Source organism: Alternaria conjuncta (genome assembly GCF_024043145.1).
Source record: "Alternaria conjuncta strain BMP 0040 chromosome Unknown scaffold_11, whole genome shotgun sequence".
In the NCBI taxonomy this organism is placed as follows: Eukaryota; Fungi; Ascomycota; class Dothideomycetes; order Pleosporales; family Pleosporaceae; genus Alternaria; species Alternaria conjuncta.
The window spans coordinates 526,596-553,696 of NW_026250100.1; the positions used below are offsets into that span (position 1 = coordinate 526,596).

The 27,101-nt window shown below is 53.7% G+C and overlaps 8 protein-coding genes across 8 annotated transcripts; 2 read left to right on the top strand and 6 right to left on the bottom strand.

The window, feature by feature from the left end:
• Positions 1-564: 564 nt before the first annotated feature.
• J4E85_007715 (uncharacterized protein) lies at positions 565-1,635 on the bottom strand (the record flags this gene model as incomplete). The annotated part of the gene is made up of 1 exon (XM_051471946.1): positions 565-1,635. The coding sequence occupies one exon, from the start codon at positions 1,633-1,635 to the stop codon at positions 565-567; it is 1,071 nt and encodes a 356-aa protein (XP_051324143.1).
• A 1,701-nt stretch (positions 1,636-3,336) lies between these two features.
• Positions 3,337-4,179, bottom strand: J4E85_007716 (uncharacterized protein; the record flags this gene model as incomplete). Its single annotated transcript, XM_051471947.1, has 2 exons — positions 3,337-3,764; positions 3,840-4,179. The coding sequence occupies 2 exons, from the start codon at positions 4,177-4,179 to the stop codon at positions 3,337-3,339; spliced, it is 768 nt and encodes a 255-aa protein (XP_051324144.1).
• A 697-nt stretch (positions 4,180-4,876) lies between these two features.
• Positions 4,877-6,873, bottom strand: J4E85_007717 (uncharacterized protein; the record flags this gene model as incomplete). Its single annotated transcript, XM_051471948.1, has 5 exons — positions 4,877-5,538; positions 5,599-5,722; positions 5,775-6,141; positions 6,189-6,369; positions 6,423-6,873. 5 exons carry the CDS (start codon positions 6,871-6,873, stop codon positions 4,877-4,879), a joined length of 1,785 nt encoding a protein of 594 aa, XP_051324145.1.
• A 1,503-nt stretch (positions 6,874-8,376) lies between these two features.
• Positions 8,377-10,547, top strand: J4E85_007718 (uncharacterized protein; the record flags this gene model as incomplete). Its single annotated transcript, XM_051471949.1, has 8 exons — positions 8,377-8,469; positions 8,522-8,611; positions 8,659-8,755; positions 8,803-9,248; positions 9,298-9,407; positions 9,461-9,941; positions 9,992-10,223; positions 10,303-10,547. 8 exons carry the CDS (start codon positions 8,377-8,379, stop codon positions 10,545-10,547), a joined length of 1,794 nt encoding a protein of 597 aa, XP_051324146.1.
• A 1,089-nt stretch (positions 10,548-11,636) lies between these two features.
• J4E85_007719 (uncharacterized protein) lies at positions 11,637-12,653 on the bottom strand (the record flags this gene model as incomplete). Its single annotated transcript, XM_051471950.1, has 3 exons — positions 11,637-11,826; positions 11,945-12,251; positions 12,347-12,653. The coding sequence occupies 3 exons, from the start codon at positions 12,651-12,653 to the stop codon at positions 11,637-11,639; spliced, it is 804 nt and encodes a 267-aa protein (XP_051324147.1).
• Positions 12,654-14,986: 2,333 nt separating this feature from the next.
• Positions 14,987-17,480, bottom strand: DBP4 (ATP-dependent RNA helicase dbp4; the record flags this gene model as incomplete). The annotated part of the gene is made up of 2 exons (XM_051471951.1): positions 14,987-17,299; positions 17,358-17,480. 2 exons carry the CDS (start codon positions 17,478-17,480, stop codon positions 14,987-14,989), a joined length of 2,436 nt encoding a protein of 811 aa, XP_051324148.1.
• A 294-nt stretch (positions 17,481-17,774) lies between these two features.
• Positions 17,775-18,474, top strand: J4E85_007721 (uncharacterized protein; the record flags this gene model as incomplete). Its single annotated transcript, XM_051471952.1, has 2 exons — positions 17,775-17,847; positions 17,906-18,474. 2 exons carry the CDS (start codon positions 17,775-17,777, stop codon positions 18,472-18,474), a joined length of 642 nt encoding a protein of 213 aa, XP_051324149.1.
• A 2,032-nt stretch (positions 18,475-20,506) lies between these two features.
• J4E85_007722 (uncharacterized protein) lies at positions 20,507-22,532 on the bottom strand (the record flags this gene model as incomplete). The annotated part of the gene is made up of 2 exons (XM_051471953.1): positions 20,507-21,829; positions 21,885-22,532. The coding sequence occupies 2 exons, from the start codon at positions 22,530-22,532 to the stop codon at positions 20,507-20,509; spliced, it is 1,971 nt and encodes a 656-aa protein (XP_051324150.1).
• Positions 22,533-27,101: the final 4,569 nt, after the last annotated feature.

Below are 27,101 nucleotides of genomic sequence, written 5' to 3' on the forward strand. Positions count from 1 at the left end.
ACGGCTTCTTGATGGCGTATTTTGGCGGGGGCGCCGGTTCTTTGCAGGCATTGTTGCTTGCGGAGGTAGAAGTTTCGGAAGAGGAGGAAGGTATGGATGTGCTTTTGATAATTAGGTCATTGATGCGGGCTTTTAGGTCGGCGATTTGCGGGATAAACATGATTGGATTGATTAGAGTGGTTCTGTAGTGAGTTGGAAGGTTCCGGTACGAGATTTAACGTGGAAGAAGGCTGAGAGGAAACATGTGGGTATCTGGGAGTAATAACATGGCGAACGTGGGAAACGTGGCAAGTGTCATGGGTAGCGAGGGCATGTGAGGGATGGTGCGCTGGATGCTCTTGCTCTTGCTCTCAATACGATGGAAGGTACAGGGTGCGGACCAGCCACTGGATCAAGATCTGGACATTAGGTTGATGCATTATGAATTCACAAGGGGAAACTATATTCTACACCTTCGGAGAAGCGACTTTATTACAACTTGACCATTCTACCTGCCACTCTCTGATTTCCAAGACTACAAGATCGGGCCCTCTTCAACTTATGGTTATTGTTTAGCCCTCGCTTCTAGTACGAAGCCACCTCCACCTTATCCTTCTCTCCTTTGCTTGTACCCTCCCTCTCCTCAAATGCCTTAGCCAAAGTCTTAGCCTTCTCCTGTGCAATCTGCATTCCCGCACCTGCGGCTGCTTTTAGTCCGTCCGCCATAGATATCGCAACCTGCTTCATCATGACCATAGTATCACCGCCTGCAAACACACCTCTGACACTGGTCTCGTTGAACATTGCGTTTGCGATCTTGATGTGTCCGCCCATCGCTGGATCCACTGTCTCGACGCCAAGCTGCTCGATGAGATGTTGCGCGCGATTGACCGTAATAGGTCTGTGAACGAGGAAACCGAGAGTGACTGGTTCTCCAGTCTCAAAATGGATTGTGACGCCATCTGTGTGACTCGGGCCGTTGTTCACCAGGCGAACGATCTTCCGCTCGTCGAGCGTTGCACCGAAAGCCTTTGCGAGCTTCAAAGCGTCTTGCATTGGCGCTTCCTTCTTGATGGGTCCGTTGGTAAACAAGGTGATTGAGACTGGTTCGAGAGGTACTGCCATTTGGACCATATGTGCGTATCCGGGATTGTCGAAATTCAGTATGCCGACTGCACTCCCTCGTTGCTCGTAGCCATCGCAAGCTAGACACTGGTATATGTGGTCTGGCCAGTTCTCCTTGTAGCCTTGAATATCGGGAAGGATGTCTTTCGAGCCTGTTGCTAGGATGACCTTCTTGCCCTCGTATGAGTGGCCTTCGCTGTCTTTGACTTCGAAGCCGTCGTACAAGTCCTTCTCATCTGGCAACGACAGTTGTTTCTTTGATGCGTGGGTGATGGTAGCAGATTGAAACCAGACGCTATCGTATCGGGATTCGATCTGTTCGCGGGCGATGCGGCCAAACTCTCTGGGGTTGAAGTGATCGCGGGACGCTACAGTATGCATGTGCGTGACACCTTCGTTGCGATACTGCTGGTTGTCGAATACGATGGCTTTGGTGCGTGTTCTTGCGCAAGTGAGCGCCGCATTGAGTCCTGCGGGACCTGAGCCGATGATGAGTACGTCGAATATCTGGGGTCGAGATCGGAGCGCCATCTTGATGAGGCTTCAATATGTGGTTGTGGAGGTAAAAGTATAGGGAGAAGAGATATCCTGCGTATCGGGGTATGACTATAAGAGACGATGTGAGCTTGCGGTGGGTGTTGTGTTTGATGTCAGTCGAACTTCCAGCCAGCTTTATACACCATGAGCACCAGCTCCGCGGCAGAAAGCTCCGATGCATAACGCTCCGATACAATTTCTGTTGTCCAGCATGCTCACCATCAAGGTACAGATTGTTCGGAACTATGCAAGGAAGGGACTGTATGGCGCATGGTATCTTAGCTAAAGTCCCCGATCAATACTAGAGGGGTGGTAACGGAATGTCTCCGAGAAAGTTTCCGGATTGGATCCGGCAAGCTCACCTCTCGGAAACCCAATAATCTACTTAGTATCATGTCTTTGCTTCGGTGTATAGTCTGTATGAGAACGCCGTGGTTACGACGACCAGTGGATAGCGCCCATGGTGGTGAGGAAATGTCCAGGAGACCCACAGGTCGTCAAGTCTCCCTGATGTAGCGGATCGAGCCCTGCTGCAGCGCCATTCTCAAAATCGAGTACTCGTATCTCATGTTTGATGAGCTGATATAGTCAGACTGTACGAAGTTGTGGTGTGGTGATGAAAGGTGAGGACGCGACTGCTCCGAAGGCGCCGTTGCTGCACCACGCTTGTATGAACCCCACCTTGGCAGGATGACTACGCCAGATCTAATACACCTAACAACCTGGTGATCACGCATGAGGAGTATATATCGTAGGCTCTAATATACAGCGAAGTGTGCTTGTCATAACGGCTGAAGATACATCCGCAGTAAATAACAACGAGAACGTAACTACGAATTGTGTCCTCGTCTCTACCAATCATCATGTGCTTGATCTTGATATTCATCCGGATCTGGACTATACTCCCGTATACCATCCTCTCGTATAGTACTTCCCTCTCGCTCAGCTACGTCAAAGTTAGTCCGCCCCACTAGGTATCGCAATCGTTTAGATGTATGGCAACAACTTACCTATTACCTCCTCAAATCTAACCATGGCCCCACCGAGGAAGTTCTCTATCGCCTTAAGAGGTGTGCAACAACTCTTTTCACCTTCAGCAACCAAGTACCATTTGCTGCAACCAGGATCTAGGTACACTAGCGCTCTTGTGCAGTAAATAGCCCGTCTTTCGCCCTTGTCGTCGACAACGGTCTTTGCACCAGTCAGGACTTCGAAATGGTGGTAATTGGGATAGTCGTGGCTGAATATGGCAGTAATATGTCCTATATAGACGTCAACTGTCCTGTTCCGTTTGTGTTTACTGCGTATAAAAGGCCGTTCATTCTATGGTAACTCACGAATCGCTTGAGCTCGCAACGCGTCGATGAGCTCGCAGTTTTGAAGCTGTTCCGAGACGCTTTCTTCAGACGCGGTCATGACCTTCAGTAGATTCCGATAATAGATTCTGTCCAACAAACCGCAGCTTGTAGTCATGTCAACTCTGAGATGTTTGCCCAAGTATGTCACTATTTCATTGTTGACAGTAGGCTTTTCTTCTGGAAGAGCCAAGCCGAAGCCGGCAAGTACTATACAAGAAAGATACAGACCATTCGCATCTGCATGAGCGTTCACATGAATCGATTATGCCCTCATGTAGAATCCAGACAGCCTGAGTACTCATCTAAGAGGTCCCCAATTGCGATATGTGCCTTGGCATTATATCCTCGTTTCTCCATATCCAAGAGACATTACGCCATGTTCGAATGGTATCGCCTCGTCTGCTGATTGCATCGGTCCACCCCAAGTCACCACACCCCTCCCGTCCACCGAATATGAGCCTCCAACCTGCCATCTGCATGCGCCTTCTCCAACCAGTTGGCCCCAGACCCCCTCATTCTTCCTGAGCATGACCTGGTTGTAGCCATTCCTGGGATGCAGAACATGACCCCAAGTAGCTATGCCCAGACCCCATAGCGCGTATAGTTCCCGGTCTTGGTCTACAACTACGTCTACATTCCAGGCCCCACCGAGTTTCTTGACCCATTCTGTGGTTGCAGCAGGTGTGCAGTGCGATATTGCGACGAAGTGGATGGAAGTGTGCTTGTTCGCAAGGGTTCGGAGCGTGAGGAAGAGTTTCTCTGAGACTGTTGCAGCTATTAGAAAATGTCTAATTTCTACTGTTGCATCCGAATACAGCCTCTGGGATGATGACTACTCACAAGGACATCCGCAAAACCTCAGGAACAGCAGTATAGTCGGCCGCCCATCGGCTGTAGGAAATTGTAACTTAGGATGGCTTTGTGCGCGGTCTCCTATGTTTGGTGGCTTGCGCACCGGGTTCTGCGGTGGTGGAGGTGTCGTCCAAGATTGTAGGGCTTTTGGTACACCCCATTGTACGTTTGCGAATGGGTTGGCGAAACCTGTGTCTCCTCCCTCGGCGCCATTTGTGTTCCCCTTCTTCGTGTTGCCATTCCCAAACAAGCCGTCGGTTTTTGGTAGCGATACACCGCCCAGTCCGGCTTTTCGGAGGGCTATCTTTGTCCCGAGAGAACTGAACATGTTGCTGATGTCGTTCAGCGGTCGTAATTCGGATATATCGATCTGGAGCCGATCTAGATTTCCGCACGATTGTGTAAGGGCTATGCTGGATTATGAAAGAGCGGTGCAAGTATTAATTAACCGGTGGCGGAAGCAGACAGAAGGCACTGTGGAATGAAAGAGATGTGCAGGAGAAGTCTCGGTTGTGCCGACATGGTGCTGATCATGTAGCCACGACGCGTCGCGGACCTTGCAGCTGAAACGAAGGGCGTGGCACGGACGGTTGGGGGAGGCGGAGCGAAACAAAGCGGCTACCGGATTTCGACTTCTGGTGGTACACAGCGGGTTCCATCCTTTGCGACTCGATATGAGAAAGAATAAGATGATAGTAATAACCATTATTACCAAGGTACGATAATGCCCAGGAGGCACGCTGTCACGTGTGAGGACGCTAATACCCATGTGGGTAGCGCGGGGTAGGGATTAACTAGGGCTCCATTGATCGGCTCGCACATCCAACCATCAATGTACGCGTACCAAATGCATCGCTATCTAACTACAGGTCTAAAGGCGGTATAATCGTAAGCGGTAGTGACAGCAACACGCGTCGGGTATCCTATCGTACAGACGCCCCATATCTCCACCAACGCCATTTCCATCCCGCTAAACCTTCAGTACTATTACATTGTATCAACCACGGTGCCACAAAGTACGGCGCTCATCGCTTGTATGCAAAGATCGTCCTGCACTCGAGCAAGGTTTGGCGCTTTACACATTCTTGAACGATCTCTTCGTCTTCCCACCACCACTTCGGTTCGTCTTGAGCGTCGTCTACGAAGCTACCCCATATGTCCTTCCAGAAGGCCCGGCCGATGATCATGGAAAGCTCTTCGTTCACATTGGCAGTATCCGAGTCGATAGCGCACGGTAGCGTCATGCTCTGGTTGTCTTCCTGAACGAGCATCTCGAATCCGGCAGCTGTCAGCCAACTGGGGACCAGCGAACATGGCTTTGAGCATCTGAAGTCTCGCTCCAGATTGACGGAGAGTCTGTCCTCGATCCAGGTTCGCATCAATGGGCCGGTAGTCTTGCGTACCGGGGCAGCATCCATGATCCTGATCTCTAGGAAACCACCGGTAGCGAGCAGCTTGTGACATTCGCTGAACAGTTCCGGTAATATGGCAGAGGGTACCAGCGATGGCAACGTCGATGCTCTTATATGCGAGAAGTAGTCCTCTGGGTAAGGCAGTGGAACAGCACCAAGCTTGCGCACTGTCAAGTAGGATACGTTGCCCGGTAACTGAACACGTCGCTGGGGTTTGGTAGTGAGGAAGTGCACTGTTTGGGACGGATGCATTGCCGACAGTTGGTATACCTCAGCTGACATCGACCGTTAGAGATTGCACAGCAGCGTAACGCAAGGGCACAACATGGACTTACAGAGATTACCGTAGAGTTCAAGGATCCTCCCGGTGTTACATTCGGGCTTCGGCAGGGTCCGTTCCCGACCCAAATTCTGCATTTGGAACCCCGTCAACAGCCACAATTGTTTCTCGAGGACCAACTGTTTCTACTATTAGCAAAGGTCTGTGCAGAGTTATAACGACGACACGTACCTCCTCATCAACGTCTCCGCCTGTGCTCCACTGCCAATCTTCCTTTAGTCGGTCCAGGATGACTTTGGGACCGGCTCCCTCCATTCTCCGGATAAATCGTGTAAAACGGCCGAGGTCCGGTGTGGTATTCTGGGCGACTGCAACCTTCTTAGGGGTCAACCGCGACTGCAACTGTATTTCCGAAGGTACCCCTCGTGGAGTGAGACATTGCCATTGCGAGAGAGGCTTGCAGGAGACCTCGGAATTTGCGCCACCGCTCGCTTTTGAGACATGCCTAGCGTCTTCGTGTTCTTTCTCCTGGAAGCTGTCATGCAGCTCGAGTGCTTCAACTTTGGGCATTACTTCGGTTTCAGCTGGCTGTGGCCACCTACAGACAATAAGCATAAGACCGACTTTGGTGGAAACATTACTTACCCGCTGTCAACCCTCTTCGCTCCTGGCATTGACATTGGCGGGGCACTTCTATCTTCAGGGGTCTCGGAACTGGCACGAGTTCTGCTCGTAACAAAAGATCTAGGACTGACGCGGCTTGCTTGCGTTGCGTCATCGCTGCTGTCAACTACCGGCGGAGTCCTCACCGAGCGCTTTCGGTCATCTGGAATATGTCTTCAGCGCATGATCGTGGTACGCTGATGCTTAATGACTTACGTGAGACGCGCGATCTTGTGGAGTCTGTCTTTCGAGAGGACTTTTCACCTTCCAGCTCCGGTACTTCATCTTGTTGCGGATGCAGAGAATCACCAGATGGAAGTTTCGCAGGAATAGTGCCTGTGTATGTCCAGCTAGGGTGCAGCGCGGGATCCTTGAGCTTGTGCGTGCGGGTCAAGTCCAACTCGGCTGGCACGGTCTTCGCGGTTCTCTGAGAATCTGTGGTTTGTCCGGTTGATGGTCGTAGTATCCTGGGTTTTATACTCTTTGCTTTCTTCAGGCCTGAAGACCACCATTGCTCACGGTCGGTAGAGCCAGAGTTTGCGGAACTAGTGGACGTTCGTGAAGTATGGATGGAGTTTGACCTTATGGATCGCTCTTTGGTCTTTCGCTCCCTCCGCGCTCCAACAGACTCCGCCTCTTGATCCAGTGGTAAGTCGGTTGCGAACATGTTTGATCACAGTGGCGAGTCTAGCGGAGTGCAGCGGGGCCACTATAAGTCGATCTTTCAAGGGGTGGGAGCGAATGATCGACTGAAGGCTATCCAGCACTCAAGGCTAGCCGCACCTCTCGACGGAAAAGTAGTCAAGTACCTGGGTGGAGGGTGTCGCAACCGTAAAGCGAGTTACGCAACGGTCCCATGTTTCCGCGGCATCGAAACGCTGTCGCACCACTCGGACCGTGGCGTTATTGACCTTTTTAGGACTACTATCAGGGCTTCCCTAATCCGAACTCATGCGCTAGTGCTCTGCCGTGCTTCCTCCACGGCGCAAAAACACTATGCGCACCGTGAGCTTTCGGGTTGACGACCATACTGCTGGGGAAAGATACACCTACACGTGGTATGAGCGTGCAAAGCAACGCCTCTTCCATTCGGTTCTTCCCCGAAAAAGCAAATACTCGGGTTGTACAGCAATTGCGACTGGCTGGCTTATCGGGCTCACTTTTCCAACTTTCGGTGTCTCCGCCCAAGGTTTTGCAGAACCGCTTGTGGCTGGGTACGATTCGCACATGCCAACATGACGGCTGCTAGGTTGAATAACCGATATGATGCCGCCGACCTTGACTTGCACCCGCGGGCTACGAATTGCAAACTCAACTAGGCTGGCGATCACAGCTGATCCCTCTGATCAGTGCCGTAGGAACAAGGGCGGACACCGGTGCCATGGACAAAATCAGCTGCAAGGCCGCTGAACCGCCAGGGCGGCGTGAACTGTAAGTGATCTGCCCTTAGTTGCTGTCTGTGTTGTGACTGTTGTCAGAAGCAATCGGCAAGGGAGAGGCACAAGGTTCTACTAAGGCTTTTAGTCGCCCCGTCATTTTGCTGCAGATGCGGGAGGGGCACCAGACATCATCCCTTTGGCCAGTCATGATGCAGCCTGATCGACATCGGGCGTGCCTGACTAGCGTTAGCTAGGCTCCCCGGCCCCTGACTCGCTTCCGTCAAGCCACCAGAGTACGAGCCTAGACTGCCACACTCCAGCACGCTGCACGAGTCTCCGCTTCAGCTGCATGACAACGCTCCTGCCGCCGTTCAATTCACTTGTACTACGCTTGCGGCGGCCGTCCTAGGTTGTCATGCCGTCACTCCGTCCAAAAGCTTCTTAGATCGTGCTTTTTTCCCTGCCGCGCCGCATGCCTACCCTCGTCGTTCCCACCCATCCCTTACGGTTGATATCACATCGCCTCGAGTGTGATGTATAGCCAGCTCGCCCTGTCGTCGATACTTTTCATTGCATTTCTGGAAGGCCCTTTGCTTATGGCCCCACCTTAAGCGATCGCATTGGCGATTGATCAATACCATATACCTTTTCGTTCCGAATCGTTCATGTTTGCTTATACCGGACGTGCGTGACACAAATATAGTCAACGCAGGGCTATCTGCTGCCGATCACTGCATCTCTTATACTGGAGATTGAAACCCCCAACTGGCGGCCAACTTCACGTCTGCAACATGGAGTCCATACGTTCCTCAATCCACTCGTTCAACATCTACGTCGGCCGGTCGACTTTCGGCAGGATATTCCGTCTCTCTGGTTGTGGGCATGTATGTTCGACCCTTGTAGTAATATCTCAAACATGACTGACTGTCTCCGCAGAAAGATGAGATCCTGCATACGAAGTTCACCACCGAAGTGCGGGCAGGACTTACGTCCTTCTTCACAATGGCGTACATCATCGCGGTCAATGTAAAGCTCTCGAAGGATCATGTCTCGCAAAATACTAACGAGCCTAGGCTACTATCCTCGCTGATACAGGCGGTAATTGCGTGTGCAATGATGCCACAGACCCTCTGTGCTTAACGAACACGGAATACCTCATTTGCAAGCAGGGTAGGAAACGTCCATACTCTCAACAACTTCAGCTGATCCAAGCTCAGATTTGAACCGTAACCTCATCACCGCCACAGCGGCCGTAGCCGGCTTCAGCTCTTTCCTCTTTGGCTTCTTCACCAACATGCCCGTGTGTCTTGCACCGGGTATGGGCCTCAACGCATACTTCGCCTACCAGATCGTCGGCTTCCATGGCCAAGGCCTCATCTCCTACAACCTTGCGCTCACTGCTGTCTTTGCAGAGGGCTTCATATTCATCTTCTTGTCCTTGATTGGCATGCGACAATGGCTCGTCAAGATCATACCAGTATCGCTCAAGATTGCCGCGGCATGTGGTATAGGACTCTTTCTTGCAGAAGTCGGACTGAGCAACAACGCGGGCATTGGTGCCATTGCGGGCTCAAAGAGTACCCCACTTGATATCGCGGGGTGTCCTGATCAATACAAGGATGAGTTTGGCTCATGCACAAGTCACAAGATGACTTCACCTACTGTAGGTCATATGATGCCGGCTCAACAAACATCGCTAACATATCTCGCAGATGTGGCTAGGCATCCTTGGTGGTGGTATCTTGACAGCTTACTTGATGACATACAAGGTCAAGAGCGCCATGATTCTAGCTATTTTGCTCGTGTCAATCATCTCATGGCCGTGAGCTTTCTTCACCTATCTCAGTCAAGCTTAGGAGACTGACATTTATACAGACGAGGCACTTCAGTTACTTTCTTCCCCTACACTGAGGTCGGCGATAACCGCTTCGAGTTCTTCAAGAAGGTCGTGGACTTCCATCCCATCAACCGCACATTGAACGCCCTGGACTGGAACGTCAACGCAGCACCTGGCCATTTCGCACTCGCTCTTTTCACTTTCCTATATGTTGACATTATCGACTGCACAGCTACGCTCTATTCGATGGCACGTTTCTCTGGAGTGGTGGACGCAGAGACCGGAGACTTTCCGCGATCAACGATAGCCTATTGCACAGATGCTTTCTGCATCTCCATGGGCGCACTTCTCGGCTGTTCACCCGTCACGGCCTTTATTGAGAGTGGAGCAGGAATTGCAGAGGGCGGGAAAACAGGACTGACTGCCATGACCTGTGGTGTCTGCTTCCTCATTTCGATGTTCTTCGCACCTATCTTCGCTTCGATCCCACCATGGGCTACTGGAAGCACTTTGGTTCTCGTAAGTCACCTGGCACCACCTCCATATTGCTAGCGTTAACGTAAATATAGGTCGGTTGCCTGATGATGCGACAAATCTCCTCCATCAACTGGCGATACATCGGCGACGCCGTCCCAGCCTTCGTAACCGTAATGTTCATCCCATTCGGATACAGCGCAGCCTACGGTCTTATTGCGGGCTTGATGGTGTACACGGCACTCAACGGCATGATCTATTTGACAAAGCTTATATCCGGCGGATACATCGTTCCCGAAGACGAAGATAATCGTGAATACTGGACTAGTAAGTTTCATCACATCGCGCATCCCATCTCGCCGCACTTTCCCATCATCAAATACCAGCCGCTAACTCAGGAACCCAGTCAAACCCGCCGGCAGACTCCCCTGGTTCATCTCCGCATCCCAGAACCTTGCCGATCGCGTGCGGGGAAACGACAGGAGACAAAAGTCCCCGGATGCGCTCTCCATCCGAAGCACGGAGTCGGAGTGGAAGTACCATGATCGCATTGGCTCGAACGGATCGAATCGCGAGCTCGACTCTGTCGTCATTCAAGCCTTGCCCACTGATCCTCGTCGGGAGAAGGTTTTCAGGTCCATGGGGAGATGACGGCGCCTGTGATTGGCAGGGGAACTATTCTGTTGATTTAGAGTTTCGCGCTTGTGAAATGAAATACCACGAGTCATTTAACACTGCGTCCGAGGCTACTATTTTCTGCCCATGCCGTTATTTCGATGTCATGGCATTTGATGATTAGAAAACCACATTGAGCACTGGTTCGAGGTCGGTGCATCCCGCACGTATGGGGGTGGTATGGACTTTGGCTCACGATCTCTGGGCCGGGTCAACGCCTTCGCTCGACTTTTGGTTCGGGTCCGCGGCATTGATACTAGTCTAACTTTGCTCCAACCCTCCCTCTTCTCCAACCTCACCCAGGCGACAAGAAGCAAGAAAGTAGCACTTTGCCCAGCCAGGGAAACTCAGCGAGACACTAGGCAGTCTCTCCGAGATCGACTCATTGCTTTCTTGCTTTTTTACTTCTAGCCGTACCTGCCACGAAAACGAGATCTACAAACCTTAAGGTTGGCGCAATGCCTTCCGAGCCGCGGATTCGCAAGCAGCACGGCTGGGGTGCAGATCACTGCCCTGTAAGAAGGGGTATGCAGCGGCACTTGACGCGTAAGTAGAGCACTACCGCATGTCTAACAACAGTCCGCAACCGAACGTGCATTGTCTGATCATGCCATCATCGAAAGTGTCGGCGCGTCTTTATCGATAGTAACCAAAAAGCAATTCAACGCTGACAATTCCAACTCCACAACGCCTCTCGTGTATCTAAGGAAAACGAATTGCAACTACATGGGTACCTTTTCCTAGAATAGCACATGCGTGCGGGACTCGCATTAACGTCGACTCTCTTGACTTTGGTACGGGTCTGCGGCATGTGTACCCAGCTCAACGACGGAGATCACATTGCTTTTTGTAAGGCTGAAAAAGACAGTTGTATGACATCTCGGCAAGTAAGCTTAAGCTTGCCTCGCTTCCACCGTCGTCGTCTTCCCAAAGTGGGAATACTCCACACCCATCGCAGAAACCCAAACTAACCCCAGAGCGTGTATAGCGACCTCTTCTCGTACCCACCCTCGCTTCTGCAACACCAATTCGCGTCTGCACGTCTTTCTTTTCCCTTATCTCAGCTCAACACAGCATGCCGCCATCGACCTGCCACACAGAGCCAGTAACGTAGCTCGCGTCGCTGCTTAGCAGGAACTGGATTATTTTCGCTATCTCAATAGGGTCGGCGCGTCGGCCGAGCACGGCGTTGTTCGGGAGTTGGAAGCCAAGTTCTGTATCGAGGGCGTCCATGAGGGGTGTGTTGACAAAGCCTCTAAAGTAGTGTCAACGTCAGCGACCGGCTCTCCTCCAGTGGCACCATTGCGCGCGCGAAAGAACGACCTAGGAGAACACGGAGAGAGTTCCTTTGAGTGGTGGAAAGAAGAACTTACGGTGCGATGGCGTTAATGCGGATTCCAGTGTGCTCCTGCTCCCGCGCAGCAGCTTTTGTGAGCCCAACGACGGCATGCTTCGAGGCGCAATAGACGGAGCAGTTTTGCTTGCCGACAAGCCCTGTTATCGACGCAGCGTTCACGATCGACCCGCCTGGCACACCTGAACTTGCCACACGCATGTTGCGCAGCTCGGATGACATGCAGTTAAACGTGCCGCGGACGTTGACTGCGAAGACGGCCTCGTAGTCGGCGGCGTCGAACTTTGCCGCAGTTTCGAGTCGACCTGAGATGCCTGCGAGATTCACTGCGCCTGCATTATGCTCATGTCAGTCAAAGCACTCATGCAGATGTCGACTTCGCCAGGCACATTCATGCGTTGAAGACAGGACGTTGACATACCGTCGATTTGCTTCAATCCAAACCTCGTCGGCGCATGCGCCAGCCAATGCTCTACCTCTTCCCTAACTGTAACGTCCACCTTCGCCCATATCGCACTCGCCCCAAGCTCCCTCGCAAGCTGCGACACTGCTTCTTCATTCTTGTCTCCCAGCGCGACCTTTGCGCCGCTTGCAACCAGCAGTGTAGCCGTCGCACGTCCGATGCCTGACCCAGCCCCGGAAATAGCAAAGAGCTGCCCCTTGATACTATAGGGGGGCCCAGACTGTTTCTTCTCTTCACCTGAGGATGGGCGCGGGTCCTCAGGCATGGTATCGTCGGGCGATGATGATCGTCCGCGATGGAGAGTGCGACAGGGAAGACGATAGGGATGGGCGCGAGTGCTAGGCTGGTGAGAATGCCGGGACGACGATATCGTGGCGACTTCTGTATGTAGGTATAGCTGTTGCTCGGAAATGTGCGAGATGATGTGAGGACCTTAGCGATAGGTATATCTGTTGACGTTAGTCGGCGCTTATTCACGCACGAGAAGCCGTGAAGTATGGTGGGATGCTCGGTAGCATTTGCGCCTTCAAGTGCCTGGATATGTATGGGCAGGTGCCATGCGGTGTGTTGCAGCACGGCATCTTGTGCTGGACGGCGGTGACGATGCACACTCTCATGCACTGCAAGTGTGGTGGGCTCACGGCTTGATTGGGCAGTCTCCTGCAGGTCGAGAACTCCAGGCGCCGTGACATACCGTCAAATGGGAAGTGTAAGAGCCTCGACAAGTAGAAATCAAGAACATGTTGGTGCTGGATGTCACGATGCAACTTGGCTGTCATATCGTGGCTGTCTCACGTAAGCCAAACGCTCCTTTCCTTGTAGGGCTTGTAACCCCCATTTAAGGAAGGAACTGAACAGGTGCGCTGCCATCTGCGTTAGTATAAAAGTCGTTCAACGAGATTCTCAGACAATGTAGACCCCTATGAGCTTGACGCTCAATTGTTCCCTTCTATGTGGTGACAACAGCATCCTACGGATTATTGAGTCACTCTTCCACCGTTCGTGTCAGATTCTGCGACTTCCAACATTGGATACGATGAATTTTGCCATTTCTTCCACATACGACCACAGGCCAAGGATAAACACCGGATCCCGTTCGCTCTCCACACGTTAAGCCTTTGACCGGCTGGCTAGTAGCTTCGTGGGTGACCAGAAGCGAATCCCCGCTGTTGTATGTTTTTGACGTTTTTTTGCCTGTATGAAGACTGCACACAGTACGGATAAAAAGACATCAGTTTTTTAGTATATAGCAAGAACTCCCGAATCCTTCATGGTGGTTAAAATACCGCAAAGTTGTGGGCATAACTGGCGGGTTGCTAACCATTGCTACTTATCAAGAATGGTAAGACATCCGGCAAGTTCAAAGCAAAATTTCCAAGTCTCTCATAAGCCTTACTTCCAAAAAGGCATGTCAATATACGTCCAAAGACTCAGTCCAATACCATGCACCACCACCTCCCTCTTAAACTAAACGCCCACACTCGCACACCAAAACTCGGCCACACAAACCGTCGTCTCCCCACTACCCCCCACAACCCCACTTCCAAACCGAAACGTACTAACTCCATCCCTAAAGCACACAAACTCCTCTTTCCCGCCATTCCCGCCGCTCAAAGTTGCCGACCCCGCAAGCTCACTCTTCGCAAAAGTATCAGCACTCTGACTAATCTTCGACTCAAACACCCCGGATTCGAGATCGACACGTCGAGTGAAGCCGGCCCATTGGATAGCGCGTGAAGAAGAGACGGTGCCGATGTCGGTGGGGGAGGTGCTGGAGGCGGGGCCGGTGTAGAGGATAGCGGAGGAGAGGGTGGAGTCTGAGAGGAGGGAGCGGGTTGTGCAGGTGCTGAGGTAGATGTTGTGGGGTGTGCCGATGGGGGCGGCGCGGGGGTGGATTGGGGTGCTGGTTATGGTGGTGAGGAGGGAGGATAATGCGATGAGGAGGGGGTTGGGGAGATGCATCGTGAGAGAGGGTTGTTGGGATGGCAGAGGGCACAGAGTGGAAGTAGAGTGACACCACACGGGGCTGTTATAAGATTTTGCTTTGTATCCAATGCCTTACTATCGGTCGAAGAGACAAGAAAACCCAGGAACGCAGGCCTGTATATAGTATATAACCCATGCTACTCTTACACCCACCGCCTACACGGAATACGAAATGTACTCCCAGATATTCCCTCGCACCACTACATTCCCAAGATAGAAACCCACCAATGCGTTTTCATCTACACGTCATATAAAGCCTCGTATTGTAACCGGGAGACGGGTGGAAGAGGCTCAACAAGTATGAATTTAGCCTACCGATCCAGCACTATACGTTGCATGCGACATGCGAGGTTATATACCGGCAATACCAACTGCATGGTAAGCCCACCCCTGCTGCGTTAACGACTAGCTGCGAGTCTCGGTAAGCAAGCGTCGGTCCAGGGCGAAGGGATGGGTCGACCGGTTGGACGTCTTGCAGTCGTGATAGTTGAGTTTTGAAGATTGCAGAGTCGTGACAGATGTGAAAGTCGTAAGAATTGTGGAACGAAGCTTTGGTAAGAACTTAATAATCGTATGGCATTACAAAAACATCGACACGCCGACGCATGACAGCTAGTCCAGCAAGCCCGCAGCAAGAGCCTCCATATCCTCCAGCGTCTCCGGCTCCTCCACTCTATGCGCCGCCTTGGCCTTCTTCTTCCTCCTCTTCTCAGTCTTCTCCTCATCTTCAGAATCAGACTGGAACCATTTCTTCTGCTTCTTCGGCTGCTCTTCTTGTTCTTCGTCCTCCTCGTCACTGTATTCCGCGTCCGCCCTGAAGTTTGCAAGAAGATCCTCACCGGGATCGGGAAGCTCGACACCCGCATCGTCACTATCGTCACCAGCTTCACCAGCTTGCTTAGCCCGCTCTCTTTCTTTGCGTTTGAGCAATTTCTCCTTCCTCTTCGCTTTCGCAGTCGCCTTGTCTTCGACATCGGCGGCTTCAACGACTTCTCGTGTTGCTTCGATGAACTTCTGGCGTTGCTCTTCTGGTAGACCCTTGGCGCGCCATTGCTCTTCGTCTTCGAGTTCGTAGATTTCGTGCGGGTTGCCGTCGTCGTCGTAGACAAGTTTCTTTCCCTTGTCCATGAGTTTGGTGAGCTTCTTCTTGGATTGAAGGAGTTTCTCGCGGCGATTGCTGTCGACAACGATGGGTTGGGATGCACCAGCAATGTGAACAAGGCGACCACCGGGCGGAACTTCGGGAGCCTTGTCAGCGTCACCATCGCCGGCATCGTCGTCCGCTGGAATTCGTCGTTTGACGGCCATGAAGTCGTCGTCGGCCGCGTTGTTAGTCGCTCCAGCACCACTAAATTCGTCCGCTGGGCCCTCGTCATCCCCATCCCTGACCAGTTTCCGATAATGTTCTCCCAAAACATCCTGGTTCTTGCGCTCGAACATGCGGTCGTATTTGGTTCGCACAGGTTTGTCTGCCTTGGCCGTCTCTTCAGCGTCAGAGGAGTCCGAAACCTCGATCATTTGTCTTGATGCTTGCTTCTTCTGTCTGCTGTTGTCATCCTTCAAGAACTTGATCTTTGGCGCTCCTGGCAGACCCAAGCTAGAGGCGTATGCTTCCAGATTGTACTCTTTGAGTTTGAAGACTTCCTTGTCTTTCTGTAGATATATCGACTTGACGTGCGTCATGAAGGCCTTTTGGCCGAGATACTTCAGAGCTGGATCCTGGAAGCACATGTTCTGTAGCTGGTCCTTGATTGACTGACGCTTCTTCTGGCGCACGTTGATCATCTCGACGGGTACTCTCTTAGCCTCCAGACGCTTCAGCATACCCTCTTCTTCGCTTGGTGCCAGAAATAGCACTCCCCGTCCCTCCCGGTTGTATCGTGCTGTTCGACCGACGCGGTGGATGTAGGTGTCGACATCGTCGGGGCAGTCGACCTGGATTACAAAGTCGACTGCTGGAAAATCTAGTCCTCGGGCTGCGACGTCTGTAGCAAACAGGCAGGAATGTTTCGCCGCGGAGAACTTTGCTGTTGTGTCAAGTCGAGCTCCCTGCTTTTGACGGCCGTGGATGTGAAGGAGTGGTATACCGGGCTGCATATGACGGAAAGACTCGTAGACGAATCGGACAGTCTTTGCTGATGAGAAGAAGCAAAGGATCTTAGACTTCTTGCTCGCTTGTATGAAACTCCAGAGTGTGTCCAGCTTCTCTTCGATGGGGCAGACTATGTAGTTTTGCGTGAGGCCCTTTGGAGTTGCGCTCTTGTCTTCGGCGTGTACAGATACGTATTCCGGGTCTTGGAGGCTCAAGCGCGCAAGGTCGGACACCTTCTTTGATTGGGTAGCCGAGAAGAGCAGCGTCTGTCTCTCCTTGGGAAGATATTCCACAATTGCGTCCACGTCGCGCTGGAAGCCCATGTCAAGGATGCGATCCGCTTCGTCCAGCACCAACATCTTCAGGTCGTCCACACTGAAGGCTGCTGTTTGCGACAAGTGCTGCAACATGCGACCGGGTGTTGCGACGACTATGTTCATTTTGGTCAGAGCCTCCCGCTCATCCTGCAAGCTCTTTCCTCCAATGAGCAGACCCGCCGCAAACATATGTCCGTGTCGTCCGATCTTGCGCAGGACGTCGAATATTTGGATGGCGAGTTCTCGAGTTGGGGATAGGATCAAGGCGCCCAAGCCGGCATCTGGGCCAATGTGCTGCAGGCGGTACAGATTCTCTAGGACGGGAATGATGAAGGAGAGTGTCTTTCCGCTACCCGTCTTCGCAGCACCGAGAATGTCATGTCCCTGTAGAGCTAAGGGTATGGCTTTGGCTTGGACGTCGGTCATAACGGCGAAATGCGACGACTTGAGGCCTTGCTTGGTCGGATCGGAGAGCGGGAGGTCGGTGAAGTCTTTATATTTGCCATTCTTGGGGTCCTATGAGTACAGTCAGCTCATTGCGCTCTATATATCTTGGATGTCTGCGCGTTCGTACCAGCTGCTGGACGGCCTGCTCCAGCTTCTCCACGTCCACATCGTCGCGCTTCCTCTTCTGGAGATTCTCCCTCTTCTTGGGCTTGAAAGGCCGCGTGTGACCAGTGATTCCAGATGCGACCATGGCGGCGCGATATCGAGTCTTCGGCTTGCTTCGGTGTTGATGTCGACTGGCGCATCGCGAGAGAACTTTTTGGTGGAGAACTTTCGGCCTCGGTGGGCCCGTGCGCTTCGCCGCGGGGATTCACGCGCCATTGGAATCGCGAGACACTGCTTTCACTTTCACTTTCACTCTCCATTACCACCCGACAGAGCTTAGTGTGACGTGCATAATTCGGTTTGTTCATTTTCCCACCTCCAATCGACTTCACACCACATTAAACACACTCGGCTCCAAACAACGCGTCTACAACCCACCATGGCAGACGATGATATCGACGCTCAGCTCGCAGGTCTCGGCAAGGAGCTTGACAAGGACGCTGAGATAGACCGTAAGTTGAAACTTGTGCTCATTGCTTATTACGGAGTGACGTAGACTAACAAATCCAGGCATCCGCAGCGTCTTCAGTCTCGACGCCTACGCCGTCCTCGGCCTGCAACCCGGTGTCCCCGAATCCGACATCAAGAAAGTCTACCGCGCCAAGTCCCTCCTCATCCATCCCGACAAGACCAAGAACGAGCTCGCCCCCGATGCCTTCGACCGCCTCAAGAAAGCCCAGACCGTCCTCCTCGACGAGAAGCTGCGCGCCGAGCTCGACGAGAACATTGCCGATGCGCGCATGCTGCTCATGCGGGAGAAGAAGCTCACAGCCGACGACGAAGAGACACGTGGTGAGGAATTTGCGAAGGAGTGGAGGCAGAAGGTCATCTGGGTCATTCGAGACAACGAGATGAGGAAGCAGAGGCAACAGAAGGCTGCCATGAGAGAAGAGGGACGTGCACAGAGGAAGGAAGACGAGGAGATCAAGGAGCGCAAGCGGAAGAGGGAGCAAGATGAAGCTTGGGAGAAGACCAGGGACACGCGCATCAACAGCTGGAGGGAGTTTGCACAGGGAAAGAAACCAGAGGCCGCTGATGGTACAAAGAAGAAGAAGAAGAAGGTCAAGGCCCTGGGATGAGCACCTCCAGTGTCTTCTCTGTATCCCACATACAAGAGTCGCTGTGCCAGAAGCGGTAGCCATCACAGATGCCCGGAATCCAGCGCTCCGTCGCCTGCGCCTGGCTATCTCGAAGGTCAGCAGCCGGCACCCTTGAACCATACTTTCATAACCAAGATACCCATTTGTTCTTACCACTGCATACACAATAAACACCTTGCACTATTCACCTCAACCTCTGCACGTCACATTGAATGAGTCCCGCCCCCAAAATCCTCATCTCGGTTGTCACCCTATCTTGCGTTCCGCCTCGCCTGGTAGGTTGGAATGCGCGAACAGCGTGTTCGTCGCGAGCATTAAGGTTTCGCCAAACTGCAGTAGCTGTTTCACATATCGAGGCTTACAGCACTACAAGCGCCACGGGCCGTAGATCTACATGCTCTGGACAACCTCATTTCACACTGCACTCTGATCGGGTACTTTGGACAGGGGAGAATGGGTGAAGGAAGGACTCAAAGATCCTTCATATTCTCTCATGCCTATTCCAAAACTGTATGATACAACCAAGAACCTCATAATAGCCAGCAAATTCTGCGCTATGTATCTCCAAGTCTTCCATCCAATCCTCAGCAACATTCGAGAAACCAAATGCGGGTATATCCTCCACCTGGCCTAGCAGCCAATACTTTCCCAACCGAAAAACCCCCACTCCTCCCCATAACTATAACTATCTTTAGAGCTTGTAGCCAAACTGCTTTCGCTCGTAAATGCGTGGTATGTACAGGTTCACATATATACTTCCGGACTTGTATCCGGGCCTCTCTTGTCGAAAGATAGCGTGGTACCTCGGCGGTGGATGGTGATGAGGTGGACCAAGAATAGAAATGTAGTTTGAACCATACGTGACTGTTGTTGTCCTTGTAATCTCCCGTGGTGTTTGTCGTCGGTTGAGAGTTCCGACTTGTGCGTGTAGATATAGTGGTGGTCTGGCGGCTGAGACGTTGCTCTCTGTCATCCGCTCCTTCTGGTCTTTCACGCAAATCCATGTCTTGCCCAAGGACCCAAATTGGCCCCCCACTCGCTACTCCGCCGCCCATCAGGGAACGACAAGTACTCCCGCCAACACCCACGGACCTCCAATTCGTGCGTAGACGCGTTTACTATACAAATGAGGCGGGGAAGCGACTCAGAACCCAGTCCCGGGTTGACGATGAAACACCAACGCGAGGGCACGGATCAACAGTGGTACAAGACGTGAACGCACCGTACGACGAGTACTTGGATAAGAACGGCAAAGACCCGCCCGCAAAAGCAACGCATACGAAGAGAGAAGACGACAACACGCACAACAACGCTGTCAAGACCAAACCATGTTTCCGCGCCACTCATCGCCGTAGCGACGAGGAATATGCGACCCATGACCAGAACAGAAGCAGAAGCCAGAGCCAAACGGTAATTTACGCACGTCAAGCAATGCTAATCGCGACAAAGACAAGAACAGTGATATCGATAGAAAGAGCAGGACCATGAGCGCGCTGTCATATGCAAGAGATGACGAGTGGGCAAAATCCCAAAATATGGCTTGTTACGACCAAACATCGCAGAAGAAAAACAACACGAGTGGGTAACCAACGCCCCAAAATGCAAGGACAGCAAACAACGACTACCGCAAGCAAATGCAACTCAAGAAGCGACAAGTAAGATATCGTGAGGAAAGAATTGTCGTATGAGATGAGATCCATGTCATCGTCCCGTCCGTGTGCAACATGCGCCATTCCCGCCTCCGCTTCGCAAAGCGCCCGAGTTTCAGTTTCAAGTCAGACAAGGGAACCCGACTGTCGGTACCCTCCGCACTTCTACCGCCAGCCACGAGCCACGGCCAGCCTGTTGGAAACACGCATGATCCCTTCTTTTCGCGCGAACCGCAATGACCCCGCTGCACGTCCCCAATTCTAATCTTCCTCACACCGGCCGACGCGTCTCAGGAACGTGAGCGCATTGCAACGTCAATCAATCGACCTCCTGCTGGCTTTGACGATCTGACTTGTCTGGTCTAGTCGAGCACCTCATGTATATTCAACCGCCGCCGCTTGCCCATGTCAGGCGACTCGGGCCTCCGCTGCTCGGCGCTACTGGACGGTGAGTCGTGCGTTCGCACACGCTCGCGTTCTGCGGCGCTTGTTTCGACGTGGAGCGGTGAACCAAGCGGCGCGGGCCCTGTTCGAATGGGCGGCAGATGGAGGCCTTCGAGACGGGGAGGCCGGTTGAGCTCGCGGAGAGGTTCAGATGTTGCGGCTGGGGGACGCGCTGGTTGTGCGTATGGCGAGGGGTATGCGCTGCTGGTGGGTTGCGGCGGGACTTGGTAGGTCGGGAAGTAGCCTGATTCTGGGCCTGCGGTGGGGGAGTAGCCGTACGAGGGGCTGCTCTTGTAAGAGCTTGGACTGAATGTGGGGAGGGACGTGCGGATGGAGGAGATGTTGATGAAGGGCGAGTTTGGTCCAGAGCTTGTCGTTGAGGTTCGACGCTCTTGATGCGGCGTGAATTGCGAGACTGCTGTCGGTGCGGACATGGCCTGAGAGGTGTGTCGCGATGTTGAGGGCGCTAACTGCTGCGTTAACAGAGTCGGTCCCGCGTGTCTTGGTGGTGAGCACACGACGAGCGTTACGAAGTACAGAGACGTCCTGGCAAGCCGTATTTGGACCGACAGCGACTGGTACTGTCCACTAGCCGGCAGACGAAAGCTGAGGTACATGGGCCGGTTCGTGTACCCCTGGGTGACATGGTCAATGTCCTGATCTTGGACCGACTCCATCACAGCGCGCATGGGATCTTGTCCGACCGGGGTGATGGGCGCCATGTACGTCGGCTCACGTTCGTCGCGCTCATCGCGCAAGTCGTTTCGCAGCTTCTGCATGCTCTCATTCTGTCGCGCTTCCAGAAGCTCGCCAAGATGCTTGCCCCTGATGTCTCCGAGGAACGATACGAGGTCCGCGAAAGCCTGGTTTGCTTTTTGTATCACCAGGTCCAAATTTAGGTAAACGACAGGCAGCTTTTGGTACGCCAAATTCGGTCCCACACCGTAGGGAGGTGCCTGCACTCCGCTGTAGTCACCCACGCTATTGGGCGCGTCCCGGGGCGCAGACGCAGCGGAATGGAGCTCCTTCTGGTGCGCAGTACTCTCCAGACTTCGTTGAGGTTCGAAGGGTCGATATTGCTGAGATACTGGGTAAGGCGCTTGATGAGCGTGAGGTTCGGAGGTAGGTGGCGCTCCTACGAGCTGGCTAGGTGGTCTTCCGTCGTCTGATCTAGTGAACTCTCTGTCGTCTCTCAATCGTGGCCTTCCTCTCTTTTTGTGCTGCACATCTTTGCATGTGTCCTGTTTGATGCGTTAGATCACTCGCCAGAGCTTGACTTGCGCCGCAAAGACTAACCTGCTTTCCAGAAGCGACGCAACGGCCACATGGGCGTTGGACGTCGCAGCTGAGATGTGCCTTCTTACAGTTAACACAAGCTGACGCAACGTGCGCTTTTGTGCGTCTGGCTGGCTTCGTCGGTCTTGACGGTGGTGGTGCGATCATCGCGCCCTGCTGCACCATCGGGCCTCCGTGCTGGACTCCAGCATAGGGGGGCAGGCCGGTGTTTTGATAGCCATACCCGTAGTTATGCGGGATGGCATGAGGGTAAGATTGGTGCTCGTGAGCACGTCCGGGTTGGTAGTGGAGTGCTTGACCCCTGTGCTGGGGATCTCCAGGGTAAAGTGGCCGCTGTAGGGGAAGAGCATGCGCTCCCGACGTAGACCGCGGATCGTACAGCGATGGCAGAGTCGGCGGTTGAGTCAGGCTGTCCTGTCTCTGAGATGATCCCGGCGGTGGGTAAGAGAGGCGCGCAGATTCAAGCTGTGCTGTTCGACGAGACGGGGAATGAGATTCTGACATGGGCGGAGACGGGTAGCCCTGGTGCTCAGACCTGTTAGGACTGAACTTCGACCGGAACTTGGCAAGGCCGTCTTCAGGTTCTGAAGGCCGCCCGAATGGCGTGGTAAGGAGTGAGGTCGGACCAGGTAGCACCAGGCTCTGCATAGTTTGACCACCGCGCGCTCAAACGCCGCGTAAGCAGCAAGAGCACAAAGATTAGAGGTAACGCTGGAGCGAACAAGTGGGCTGTCCCGCACGATGCCCTTGGATATGCGAAGTAAGAGTGCACGGCAGGGAGATGTTGGTGTGGCAGTATGATGAGGCCTGCATGGCGTCCCAGGTAAGCTAGTGCACAAGCGAAGAGAAGATCAAGACAATGACCAGAGGCAGGGCATTCCCTTATGGTTGGACAGTCGCCGAATCGATAAATGCTCATGTCCAAACAAGTTTCAATACAGGGTGGCGGCATTGTGGGCCATGAAGAGTTTGAAGGAAGACACGGGCTGAGAGGCAAAAGAGAGTACATGGAAATACCTTTTGATAGTGGGCGAATGGGGTCGACAACAGCGATGTGTCTGGTTAACTCGGCGTCAGAATGGAGACGGTGTCGGACCAGTGTCGGCCTTGTGTCGACGGCAGCGGCAGGCAATGGGGCGGCGAGAAAGAGAAGCGGCGAGGTGGTGGTGTTGTATGGGGTGGGACCAATGAGGGAGTGGGATGGCGACTCGTCGTGGACCAGAACAGAAGTCGACTCGGCGGACATTCCCCAGTAATAACCACAATCGGTTATGGAGATTCTACTCACAGATCTTTGCTACATCCCTGTCAAGTCGTGCAGGCGGGCCATCCAGGAGAAGGGGGCCACGATGAGTTCCGGGCAACGGGAGCAGGGAAGGGTGCGTCTCGGGGACTGCTACATGCTTCCCTCGTTCGGCTGATGGTTCTTCGACATTTCTGCTAGGCCGGTTTCCCAGTCGGTCGATGCACCCGCGGAATCACATATGCACGGCCGCCAGCTGTCTGCGTGCATGGGCGGTGCGGGTTGGGGAGCCTTGTCAGAGGCCGCTCAACCCCCTGTCTTCCGCACCGTCCTCGAACCGGGGTGTGCTAACGAGATATGGTCGCGCTTCTGCGCGCTATGCACCATTGTTTTGCAGCCGCCCAGGCAAACTTTCAATTGAAGCATAGCATAAGTCGGCGCCCTTAATCCTCGGCGTGCGCTTATGTGCGACCCAGTAATTGCCTTTTTGGCTGCGTCCGGCAGCCACGGCGCCCACGAGAGGAGAATTGACGGCCAGCTAGAGGCCCTACAGCAAGGCAGTTATATTCACCCACGCGAGCCCTGCCACCGGCCGCCGCGAGGTGAGCAGGCCGACAGGTGTGGCTCCCACTGACAGGCCCGCGGTTGTGGTGCACTATCAAGACGCTTGTCACTGTCAGTCGCGCTTCCGGACCCTTCAGACCAACCACTTGCATTGATCGCCTCGCAGGCCTTTTCGCACCGACCGACGGTCGCAGCGGAACATCTCGCCTCGTAGCGGCTGCGCTGCATGGACTGCCGGGGAAAGCTTGCTCAGGGTCTTGCTGTCGCGAGCTGCAAAAGCACCACTGCGCGCTGATGACGCACTCCGCTGGCGCAAACTCTATCGCGACTAACAAAAAATTGGACACACATCCGATGCCACGATCGACACTCGGATATGGCTGACAGGGCCGCGCCTGTGTGTGGAGTTTCCCGTCGATGCATTGGAGGCAGTCGCTCTTTTCCCGAAAAGCAACTCGTCATAATCCCCTTGAACACTCGACGCTGTGGGGTGTCCTGCTTCGTCATGCGACACGCTACGTCTAGTGGCATGGCGCTGGCGCTGTAAGCTTGTATGGCGCAGGTGATGGATCTGGCAGATGCAATGTGCTCTGGTTCAGAACGTGCAAGCGACGGTAAGCTGCATCCGTGGCACCTGGTCCCCGTAGTAGCTGCTGGATAGTCTTCTGTACAGTCTCTGGAGCATGTCGAGGTCGGGATGTGGCGCACACGCTTGGTACCTTCTTCTGCATGCCCAGCGCCGTGTGCAGGACAGATCAAACAGCGGACTCGGTGCATTTGAGACGATCCCCTCGACCTGCAGAACATGGCCGGGCGGTCCAGTGTTCCAGCCGCCCGAGGTGGTGTGCCTCGCCGTGGCGTCGAGTGCTGGGAGCAAAGCGTACACATAGTGCCCATGGTCAGACTAAGCCAGTGGTATATCATGCATCCGTTATAGGCGTGGGCCGTGTCGCATTGGGATAGCACACGCAAAATACTCCGGTGGGTATATCGATCGCACGCTGGCGCTGTTGACGATCTGCCCGTAAACTGCCCGAGCGACGACGGCATGACCACCGATATTGCTCGTCTTATTGGAGTGTGCGCAGCATTGACGATGCGGGGCCGAAGCTCACAAAGTAATCGCAGCCAGCCAAGCATGTCATGACAAGTCGACGATGCTGGCAAGATGAGGCCTTCCATGCTGCTGCCGCCAGGTGTGTGAGCAACGGCACCAGCGTTAGTGTGCCGACTGCCCCATGACGGCTACCCAACCGCTCTTTCGCATGTAGAAGGTGGAACGGCGACTGCGGCAGGGCAAACTTGTGATGCTGCACCACGGACGAAGGCCATATTCACCGGTGATGCTTGACCCCAACGCGGAATAGCGGTAAGCTGAGCCGACTGCCGTGAAGATCGATGCCGCGTCTAGGGCAGAGGTGGGTGTGTATACCTATGCACTAGCTGGGAATAGCGCATCCTGCCACCAGCATTGTATACTCGTCCTCCCTAACCCTCATCATCTCAATTTGTAATTGTCTAATGACTTCAATACTTGCGATCTGCAGCCACAAGGCATTGCACATGTCCCGTCACCTGGGAAGTGCAGGGACGCAACGTGCTCGCCAGTGAACCTTGTCCGCACATGTTCACTCTGCTCTCTGCGGCCTGAACCGAGATCACGACGCAGGGGGCATGACTCGAGGCCGGGTCCTGCATGAGCGTTTCTTCTTCCTCCGTCGGGGCAGGTCATCCGGATCGTACAATGACTAGCCACTACGGCCGAGCAAAAGAGAAATTTCCATCCTGTACAAAAGTGTCGGATCCGCCCAGCTTTTCGAGTGGGTCGTGATTGGCCCCCGGCGCGGAAAATATAAATCCAACTGACAAGGCAACGCGAGAAGCCCAGGACTAGACCTTGCATTTAGCCTCGTCGAGGATTGCTGAGGTCCAAAAATAATCACAGATAGCGGATATTTCGACGTTAACAGCAGGTCTTATATCGCCTGCAGATTGCTCTCATCTCTCTTTACGGTTCCCCGAGGCTACGGCATGCGCATAACGGCCTGTCCAGGGTCTCGGGATTACTGTCCTTTCCCGGCGGGCCCTGCCGTTTCGTTGATTCAGGCGCAGGTCTCTGTTGAGCTCCGTTCGATGCCAACCCTGATGCGATCATCTGCAAACTGATGGAGCCGTGTCATGGTGCTACAATGCCAGCATCTCGAGTTTGCATCGCAGTGTCTAGAGCTGATAAGCCACGAGTCAGCCGCTTGGCCAGGACCCGAATATCACGACAGGCCTGCGGGCGGGATCTACGAACCGGTGCTCAGGACACGTTGTGCCAAAAGTAGTCGGCTACCAGGGACCCTCGCTGGCCTCTCCGTTTCCCCTGTGGTCCTTGCATGCTTGCCCGTCGCTGGTCCCATTGTCGATTTGCGACTGGGTGCGGGCCGGGCAGCTCCCTGGCTGGTCTCAGTGCCCAACAGGTGTCCAACTAAGACGTGTTATTGCCGATATGCTCCTCGGAGCCTCTCTGACACATGCATTCTTCCATGCGGCTCACGCCTGGCTTCAAGGCACCCTGCAGCATCTCGTGACACAAGGCAAGCGAGCCCTGCAGGATTATTCGCTCACCCCTCGACGACCTTGGGTAGTCTCATCAGGCCCGCAACGGAGCGAGAAATTTCCGTCCGGTAAAGTGCTCTATCAATACCCAAGAGCCGTTTACCGAGATACGAAATGTGACTATGTGCGCCTACATCTACCCGACTGGCGATAGCCTAGACTGCGCCTCTCCGACGACAGCCACGCCGCAGCCGTTGGTGCGCAAATGGCTCGTTCAGGCGGATGATTTTCATCGAAACCCACAAAGAGTTTCGCAGCGAGATTGGCCCTTCCGATTTGGGCTCTTGCGAATATCAAAAAGCCGTTGACGTGAAACAAAGTTTCTTATGCTGTGCCCTGCGCACCGCGGCACGGAGACCGAGCCCACGGGTGCAGTAGCAGAGAGGGCTGCCCTCAACACGCCACGCATCCCACCATCGCATGGCAAAACGCGCTCCTGTGCGACCATGCAGAAAAAAAAACACTCAGTGGCGGCTTCTCGAAGGTCGTCGGGTAAGCCGCAGATGGCTGCGTGCAGAAGGATTATTGAAGTCTGGCGGCGTTGGCACTAAACAGGGGCTGGTGTGCACCCTTACAGTGCACTCGTCCCGGCTCGCAGAAATCTCCTCGAGGAATGACGTGCCTGCCCACAATATGCCATGGGTACCCGAAGAGGCCCCTATCCCTGCTTCGGACCTTAATCACAATGGCGTGAGATTGGGAGGCGCTTCACCCAATACGCGGACTTATACGCGGTCGCCTGTCAGTGTCAACACTACCCGACGTCAATAGACGCCGGCAACTCTATCCTAGTCGACAACGTGTGC